At 64.5% G+C, this 8,717-nt stretch overlaps 1 protein-coding gene across 1 annotated transcript; it reads right to left on the bottom strand.

Moving 5' to 3' along the window:
• Positions 1 to 6,299: 6,299 nt before the first annotated feature.
• Positions 6,300 to 7,974, bottom strand: LOC142364068 (uncharacterized). The gene is made up of 2 exons (XM_075442445.1): positions 6,699 to 7,974; positions 6,300 to 6,564 (listed from the first exon to the last, which is right to left on the bottom strand). Exons 1-2 carry the CDS (start codon positions 7,515 to 7,517, stop codon positions 6,382 to 6,384), a joined length of 1,002 nt encoding a protein of 333 aa, XP_075298560.1. The 5' UTR covers positions 7,518 to 7,974; the 3' UTR covers positions 6,300 to 6,381.
• Between the last annotated feature and the right edge of the window lie 743 nt (positions 7,975 to 8,717).

Raw genomic sequence — 8,717 nt, 5'->3', positions numbered from 1 at the left:
GCGTGGTCCTTCCTGAGGGGTAAGCTGTGAGGGTGTGGGGTTTTTTGTGAAATCTTTGTGCCGCATGGCCGATGTTGTGGTGCGACGAGGCGGTCGTGGGCATCGCATGCCGTCGGCACGATCTCGTCGTACGTGGATCTCATCCCGGGTCCCCCCTCTGAAGAGGAGGACTTATGTCGGGGCGTCGTCTCTGCTGTGGAATGGAGGTGCTCGGGGTGTTTTGCTGCTCTGCCGCTTGCCCCTTGTGGCAATATGTACCGCGGAGGAGCGCGCAGGCCCCCCCACCGCCCCCGCCTTTAGGACCGGTCAGTCTTGTCGGGGCGGTCCCGGTGCATTCTGGCCAGAGGTTCTCGAGAGGGCCCTGCCGCTCGTTTCTGCGCTGAGACATCCAGGGCTGGAAAAGGGGCACCTGCGTAGACAGGATCGCCCCACCGGAACGTCCGCTCGTCCGAGAAGGGCTCGCAGACCGAGGTTTCGGCCCCTCGTTCTTCCCGCGACCGGAGGACTACCAGTGTAGTCCCTGGCAGGTTCCATGTGTGCTGACCTGGGCGCAACTCTCGGTCTATCGGCCTCATCTGTTTTGTTGGTGCCCTGGTTTTGAGGGGAAGGACGGGCACGTCAAGTGTGGCACAAGCTGTCGTCGTCCCCGGTGAAGTGCATCTCAACCGGTAGTGTCTCTGAAGCCCCTGTTGTTCGTGGGCTGACGCATTCCGGGGACATGGAACCGAGCCTAGGGTGCGTGACGGCCTCGGCGAGGTCACGTGGTGAACATTGCAGGTAATAATCGGTACTAGTTGGCAGATCCATCGCGATGCCACGATTTGCCATCCTGTACGGCGATGTGCGGTCCGCGTGGCTGGCAACATCTTAGTAGCGGATGAGGAGTCACGGCCTCCACTCCCAAGGTGTCATTGCGAGTCCTCGGGACCCGTTCTAGGGGAGAACTGAGGGGAGTCCCCTGAGAAGCAGCGCCGCTCATGTGGGCAGGGGGCAGTGGGAAACAAGGTATGGGCTGACGTGCCACGTGTCTGCCTCGGAGATGCGTCACGCAGCCCTGGGGGCAGGCCACTGTTCCGAGGGATCTCTTTGTTGGCTGTTAAAGGGGAAGCGATGTCGTCGGGTGTGTCTGGGGTGCGTTGCGTCCTGACTGAGTGCAGGTGAGGAGCCGATCGCGCTCCCAACGGACGGATCGGAGCGGGACAGGGTCCCCTCGGAGGTTTTGCCCCATGTGGCGGGGCGAGGCGGTGGGCGCGGCCCCATCCGGGTGGCCGGCACTGCCTTTCTGAAGGGCTGGGCGTGGTTCCTGCGCGCGTACGAAGCTGATAGCCACGCGCCGCTGAGGTGTTGTATCGTACAGGGGTCCGGATGGAGGCCGCGGTTCCAGGAAAGCAGCGCTCGGTCATGGAGCGCCTGTCGTGGCCACTCCTGGCATTAACGTGGTCAACCCACTGCGATGTCTGTGTCGGCAGGTTGCGAACGGACGGGTGCAAGCGGTGTCGTTGGGCCCGTCCATTAGCAGGCACGTTCTGGATAGGAGTCCTCGGCGTTGCGGGGGTTAGCGGGGTCGGGAGCGCGCAAGTCGGGGCTTGCGATTGTCGCTCGCCGGAACGACCGGTCCCGTGGCGATCGGTGCCATTTTGGGATGTCGAAGCTGATTGTTGTAGCTCACGAGCTAGGCTGACAATGCGCAGCTATCGTAGCCGGGCCATGTACATCCCTCCTGCGGAACTGGAAGAAGCGAGGCCATAGATGGTGCCCCGGTTTCTCTGTAGCCAGTGCAGGTCATGGGGATGTTACTGAAATGCCCGCAGAGGTTTTTGATGTTCCAAGGGTGGGGATGTGTAGAACTGGCTGGGGTTGCAGCATTTGGTGTGCTGCCCGTCGATAGGTGCCACAGAGACGGCCCTTTGAATCCTTGGGATCGTAGTGGGCATCTCTGGGTGGCCGTTGCTTGTGGCGGAAGACCCTCGGCATGGGCTCGAACAGTCTGCGCGCTGGGCTGGCGATGGTCGGGGAGGGCAGGAACGTGGTGTCGGGGCGCCTTGACCCTGGGACATGCGGTGGGGGACGAGAGGCGGGCTGTGAAGCAGCACGGCGGGCTGATGGGAGCAGGGCCGGGGAGTTGGCGGTCTGCACAGCAGTGCCCGCACGGCGAAGGGATGGCAGGTGAGCGGGCGGCCGGGAGGTGGATGCAGAGGGAGCGGGTGGGCGCTGGTCACTGCGGTGTCTGTGCATGAGGGAGCCCTGCAGGCGGCGGTCAGCGTCTCCAGGATTCAGGGAGTGAGCAACAGGCTGTCTCTGTGCGATGGCTGTCGTGGCTGTGGGGAACGTGGAGGCACGGTCCTGAAGTGGCCGCTGACATGGAGCCTTGCTGGCGGCCGTGCAGGCCTGTGCGCTAGGCAGGCCACAAGTGGGTGGCACTGCATTGAAAGGGCATGCAGGTGGCATGGCGTTGTGTGGCTCGGCGTCTGCCCGGGATGAGTGTGTGGTGCAGGCTGGACGCGCGCAAGGGGCACCACTTGACTGGCGTGAGGGAGAGCGCCTTGGATGTCGAGGTCCAGGCTGTGCAGTGGCCCTGGGTCCTGCCTTCTCCCTTGACTCTGCCACCATTCCACTGAGCAGGATGTGGGTGTGGGGGGGCGGGGGTGAGTCCGGCGGGCGGAGCCACGCCGGGCCGGCGCGCCTCTTTCTGTGGGAGATGCCTATGGGGTCGGGTGCCGTGGGCTCCTTGGAGTGCAGATGCCCAGGAGACCCCGGAGGGGTTGCTAGGGCTAGGTATTGAGGGGGCTGGGGAGATGCGTGCGGCGGTACCTATGAGGAGTGCTTCTTGTAGCAGAATCAGTGAATGTTGTGGTGCAATGACGTGGAGCGCCTCGGGGTGGAACCGATACGCATGGCTGCAGCCGGAGGTCAAGGTGCTGGCAGCGACACCAAGCAGGGTGCTGCGCGACATTGTCTGTGGCGTGGCAGTCGTGGGGTGTGCGTAGCTCCCTAGGGGGTCTCTAGGGAAGACAGACAAGTAAGGGTGGCAGTCGGAAAGCAAGCGAGCGTGGTGGCCGCAGCGTGGCAGGTGGAACTGAGGAGGTCGTCGGGGACGGTTGTGGCCTTTGGAGGGCCTCCGTGTCGGCAGAGCAGGGGGCTGGACTGTCGGTCGCTGTGTGCAAGGGGGGGCTCCCGGAGCGATGCTCGGGGCAGGGGGAGGGGGGCGGTGGTGCCCGACGGTGTGCCGAGAGCAGCTCAGTGGATGTGGGTAGCCGGTCAGGGTCAGGAGAGAGTGTGAGAACGGGACAGTGAAATGGAGGCAGAGGTGGCCGGTGTGGCGTGACAGCAGGCGAAATGGCCCCGGGCCTGGAAGGAAGAGTGTGAGGAGGGACAAGGTGTAGCACGGCACAATGGAAGAGGGGCACGGTGGCCCGAGGGAGCGGTCGGTGACGGGTAAGCGAGTTGGTGAGCGTGTGGCGGCGGCATCCCCATGTCACTGAGCGTAGGTGCTTCAACGGAAAGGAACCGATGGCTTGCCTGCCTGGCATGGAAGTGCTGGCGTGCGCTGGGACACGGGTTGGGGTGCCAAGGGATGGGAGGCCTGTTCTCGGTGGGCGGGCCAGCTGGCCAAGTGAGTTGGGGTTGTTCAGGCCGCGGAAGAGCAGGCCCCGGGTGACCGTGAGGTCCTCGAAGGGGTGTTCAGGCGACTCGGAGAGGGGCCCGTGAGAAAGGCTAGGAGTCTTAGGGCCAGGGCTCGTGGCTGGAACGGGAATGAGGGGAGCGGGAGCGTGGGTACGGGCAGGAAAGAAATGTCTGGTCTGTGGGCAGTGAGGCCCCAGGGCAGGTGATACGGGGCAGCAACGGGAGCGGGCCCCTGGATGCCGGTCGAGACGGTTTGGACAGGGCTTGGAGGAGCCTGGCCTGGCAGATGCCGTGCCAGCCCAGTGTGTTGGGGGGGTAGGCTCTGCCCCGTGCGGAACGGTCCCCGTCAACTGCGATCCGTGGTGCGATGCCCTGCTGCCCATGGAGTACTGTGTCTCAGGCTGCGTCTGCCTCATAGGCGAATGTGGTTTTTGCGTGAGTGGTGTTGGGCTGGACCGTGAGGCTCTCGTGCTTCTGGCGTCGCCTAAGCAGGTACGCGGAGTTCATGCAGTCTATATGTGGATTGATCCTGTGCCTCGGGAGGGCCGGTGGCAATAGGATGGAGTGAGTGTTGCGCCCCTAGGTCGAAACAGGGGAGATGTGGAGGTGAAGAAAGGCAGAAAGCCTATGTGAGTGGAGTGTGTCCGTGCGGGCTAGCGTCCCTGAGGGAGCCGAGAGACGTCGTGGGTCTGCCAGCAGCGTGGTTCGTGTGGGATGGGGCGTGAGCCAGCCAGTGTAGGCGAAGGTGCCGTGTCGGTCAGAGTGCTCGGTGCTGGGAGCATGGAGCGAGGAAGGGAGACCAGATGGAAAACTGAGAGATCGATCGGGTGCTGTTAGTCCTTGCGGTGGCTGCTGTGGCAGGGGAGAGGGGGGTGGGGGGTGGCTGTGGAGAGTGGCTGGTCGGAAGCCTGCCGCAGTGGTGTTCAAAGGGACGTAGTCCTGCAGGGCTCGGGCAGGGAGCCCGCTCTCAGGGCCAGTGGAGGTCTGCGTCTGGTGGGGTTGCTTGCGTAGGGGCCGCAGGCACGTTGGCAGGTCTCGGGGATTGACGGAGGGTTGGAGCGACGGGGGCAGTGTTGGCTGTCGTGCGGTGCAGAGCAGGCGTAGGGGTGTCGGGACGGCGTGATGGCTGCGGCCGGTGCACAGCAGACTCCATGGAGGGAGGCCTGATGCAACCATGGGCAGGAATGGGCCTGCAGGAAGCGTGTGTGTGGCTGGTTGGGCACATGCCATTGTCTGGGGGGGGCGCCCGGGTTGCAGTGTGCCTGCTGCAGGCTTGTGCGGGCTGGTTCCGTGCTGTAGGGTGTGTAGGGGAGCTTGGGACCGGCGCGCTGTGTGGTGAAGAAGGAGGGTCGGCAGGTTCTGGCGTGGATGTGGCTCGGAGCTGGGGTGTGTGTGGGACTGGCTTATTGCTCTGGACTGTTTCTGTGCCGGAAGGAAGAGCCAGTCCGTGTCGGCTGGTGTGATGGGAAGGAACGGACAAAAGTGGCTGTCGGCAGAGTGGGGAGATGGGGCTAGCGTGGGTGTGTGAAGTGATGGCAGTGTTATGTATGTGGGCAGAGGGCGCAGGGGAGCGTGTCGCCCTGTGTGCGGGGTTGGAGTCGGGTCCCCCGGCGAGGGTGCCGTGTAGAAGCAGGCATGCTGGGGCCCGGTGAGGTGCAGCAGCAGGAGATGGCAGCGAGGACCGTGGTGGAGGTGGGCGCACTGCCCTGTGTGAAGCAGGGCTGGCAGCAGCGCAGCAGCTGGTGGTGTGCGTTGGCACGTGGCAGGGGCCGGCGGGTGACTGTGGGCCAGGCTTTGCTGGCGTCAGCGGTGTATATGTGTGTTTGTCCTGTGGCAGCTGCAGGGTGGGTGTGGAGTCTGGAGGCGCACAGGCGCAGCGCTGGGTGTTCTGAGGGGTCAGTGTTGTGAGAGGGTCGGGTCCCTGGCGGGGGTGCAGTGAGGTCCAGCTGAGTGTATCGTGTGGTGCCTTGGGGGGAGCGTGCCTAGCCGGTGGAGGGACGGTCTCCCACCCCTCCGCTCTGCGCAGCGGAGGGCCCGTCGGGAGCACTGTGTTCAGCGCTGGGCTCTCGAGTGCCCGAACGATGAGGAGGTGCTGGGGAGAGAGTGCAGCGGAGGGTGAGGACGATGAGGAGGGCCTCGCAGCCAGTGTCCTACGAGGAGAGGCTGAGCGCGCTGGGCTTGTTCAGCCTGCAGACGAGAAGGCTGTGAGGGGACCCTAGAGACGTGTCTAAAGAAATAGCTGCGGGGTGGGTGTCAGGAGGGATGGGCCAGGGTCTCTTCAGGGGAGCCCGGGGACAGGATGAGGGGCGATGGGCAGAAACTGAGGCAGAGGAAGCGCCGTCTGCACGGGAGGAAGACCTTCTTCCCTCGGAGGGTGACGGAGCCCTGGCCCAGGCTGCCCAGGGAGGCGGTGGAGGCTCCTTCTCTGGAGCTAGATAGATAGGCCAGACCTGCTGGGTCAAGGTCCTGTGCCCGTGTGGTCGTGGGGCAGAAACGAAAGAAAGAGAGAGAGACCCGTCAGGCATGGTAGGCAGTGAGGGACGAGGCGGTACAAAGTTTATTGAGTGAGGGGAGTTGTTGGAGGTAGGTGGTGTTGCAGGTCGCCACAGGTGGGAGTGCTGGTTGGTGGTCCTCTTGTCGCTGTGGCCACAGCTTGTAGGAGACAGAGATGGTTGCGGGTCCACGGTGCATGCGGGGTTTGGAATGCCTATTGGTGTGAGTAGAGCCCGGTGCTGTGGAAGTGATTGTCACGGCGTGTCAGGTGAGGGCGGTCTTGGCTGGGCGGGGCATCTGTCTTTGGGGGGCAAGTTCGATTGTGCCGTGTGCTGCCCTTGAAGGAGAGGGCGAGGGGCTGGCGGGGCTGTGTCTGTTCCTAGTGTCAGTGGTGTGAGAGCAGCAGGCTGAGTCCTGGCGAAGTGTTGTGTTCCCAGTGGGGGTAGCCTGTGGTGAGCCGAGGGGCACAGCGGCGGTAATGGAGGCGGCAGTGTGCTGGCAAAGTGCCTGACCGGGTCGCAGGTCCGGCTGAGTTGCCCAGAGGGGCAGATGTGTTTGTTTGTTGGTAGGGGTCTGCTTACCTGAGGGAGGCTGGTGGCTGAGGTGCTGGATGGTGGGGGCCGTAGCGTTGCCGAGGGCCGGGCAGGGCGGAACGTGTGGCAGGAGTTTGGGGTGTGCGGGGGTGCCCTTGTCCTGAGGGTGTCGGTGGTAGCAGTGTGGTGTTCTGACAGCAGCACGGAGCGTCCACGCTGTGGAGGAGGAGGCGTAGGTGTAGACGGGTCCTGTCTCGGTGTGGTCGGCTGGGGGCGGATGGCTGTTGAGTGTGTTCCGGTGTAGCAGTAGGCATGCCGTGTGTGGGAGTTTGTGCAGGGTGTGGACCCAGCCACGGGCAGGCGTGGGATGGTGGTACTCGGTGTCGTCTTGTAGGTCTCGGTTAGTGCCTGGTGCAGCCTGGCGCGTCCCAGAGAGAGGTGGGGCTGCATTCTGCAGGCACGTGTCTTGACTAGTGGATGGGTTGGCGTGGTCTGTGTGTAGGGCTCGGGGGTCAATTGCGGGGAAAGGAGCTGGCTGTGGCCGTGGCCACCAAGGTAGCGGCAGGGGCGGTGGCAGAAGGCGGCGAGGAGGAGGAATGCGAAGGAGGGTGTCGGCGACAGGGTGTTTGGCAGTCCAGTAGTGGGAGGCAGAGAAGGCATGTGTGAGGCCTGCAGAGAGGAAGCAGGGGCTGGACGATGGATTCCCGGGTGTGTTGTGTGGGGAGGCGATGGCACGGTCTGGGTGGTGCGTCCATACGCAACAACAGCGGATGTGTGTAGGAAAGAAGGGGGTGTGCTGTGGAGTAGGATGCGTTGTGACTGCGCAGGGGCTCGTGGGTAGTGACTGACCGAAGGGACGTGTCGCATGCATGTAGGGGAGTCAGTGGATGCAAGTAGGAGGGCCAAGGGATGGCATGGCGTGCGAGAGAGGCTGCCGAGGGTCCCACCTGGGTCAAGTGTGGCCTGAGAGGGCCCTGAGTGTCCCGAGGGTGCGGATGGAATGCCTGGACGTGGCTAGGGAGGTGGGGTGAGGGGGTCTGTAAGGATCCCTGGCGAGGGTCAGTCTTGTCGCGGTCCATATGGACCACGTGGGGTGTTTGGTGGGTGGTGGGTGCGGAGGGAGGTAGATGGGGATGTGTCGGGGCACTCAGTGCAGCGAGAGCTCTTCCGGGCGAGCTGAGAGCAGTGTGGCTCAGGATGCCTCGGAGTGAATGTGATGGGGGTGGCTCTTGGAGTGGTGTTGCTGGCGGGATGGGTTCTGGCGAGCATGTCTGTCGTGTCGCTGGAGGCACACCAGCAGCACTGTCTGGAAGGGATGGCCAGAGCAGTCTGTGCCGGGGTCGGAGAGGGTCCGAGCTGCATCTGAGAGACGACAGTGGGCTGCCTGGCGGCGAAGATGGGGCACTTAGCCTCCCTGCAGGCTCCGTCTGGGGGGGTTGCCTCGCTGGCCAGGTGTGGCCAGGCGATGATGATGGGCGAGTGGTCCTGGGGGCTCCCGGAGCTCGGACTGCCATTGGCTCCAGGCCTGGCTGTCTGTCAGGCCAGGCGAGGCCCTGAGTGGGCTGCTGCTGGCCAACCGGGGCCGGGAGGAAGTGGGGGGGTGGGCCCGGGACCCTCACCCCAAGCGGCGCGAGCGACCGTGGAGCGTAGCGAACGGGGACGGAGCAAACGGGAACGGCTCGGGAACGGCAGCATCGGTGAGGCACTTAGCGGGGCACTTCGCGGGGCCAGCGAGCGGGGCCGCGGCGGGCTGCCGGCGGGCCGGGGAGACGCGACAGGGGCCCGGCTCAGCAGCACGCAGCTTCGGGGGCTCCGCCGGAGGACAGCCCCAGCACCAGAGAGGCCTGAGCCCCACCAAGCTGCATCCCTGCGCCAGCTCCAGCACCTGGACAGCTCCCAGGCCCACGTGGGCCACGTCCCTCTCCTCCTCCTCCGCCTCCGCCTCCCTTAGAGCAACTACATCACTAATAAAGGCTACCCACGGAACCCCCCTCCCACGACCCAGCCAGTCGCACCAAGCACTCATCTCGACCAGCACGCCGGCCACTCATCCTGCCCAAGGCCGAC

Source organism: Opisthocomus hoazin, chromosome 24, assembly GCF_030867145.1.
Source record: "Opisthocomus hoazin isolate bOpiHoa1 chromosome 24, bOpiHoa1.hap1, whole genome shotgun sequence".
In the NCBI taxonomy this organism is placed as follows: Eukaryota; Metazoa; Chordata; class Aves; order Opisthocomiformes; family Opisthocomidae; genus Opisthocomus; species Opisthocomus hoazin.
This window is presented reverse-complemented; position numbering and strand designations above follow the sequence as displayed.

Bases quoted from the DNA above. Each gene is read 5' to 3' on its own strand.
- LOC142364068 (XM_075442445.1), bottom strand. From the start codon at position 7,517: ATGCGACACGTCCCTTCGGTCAGTCACTACCCACGAGCCCCTGCGCAG. The intron at 6,565-6,698 runs GTAAGCAGACCC...GGCTCACCACAG, and splicing joins CAGCCACCAGCCTCCCTCAG to GCTACCCCCACTGGGAACAC.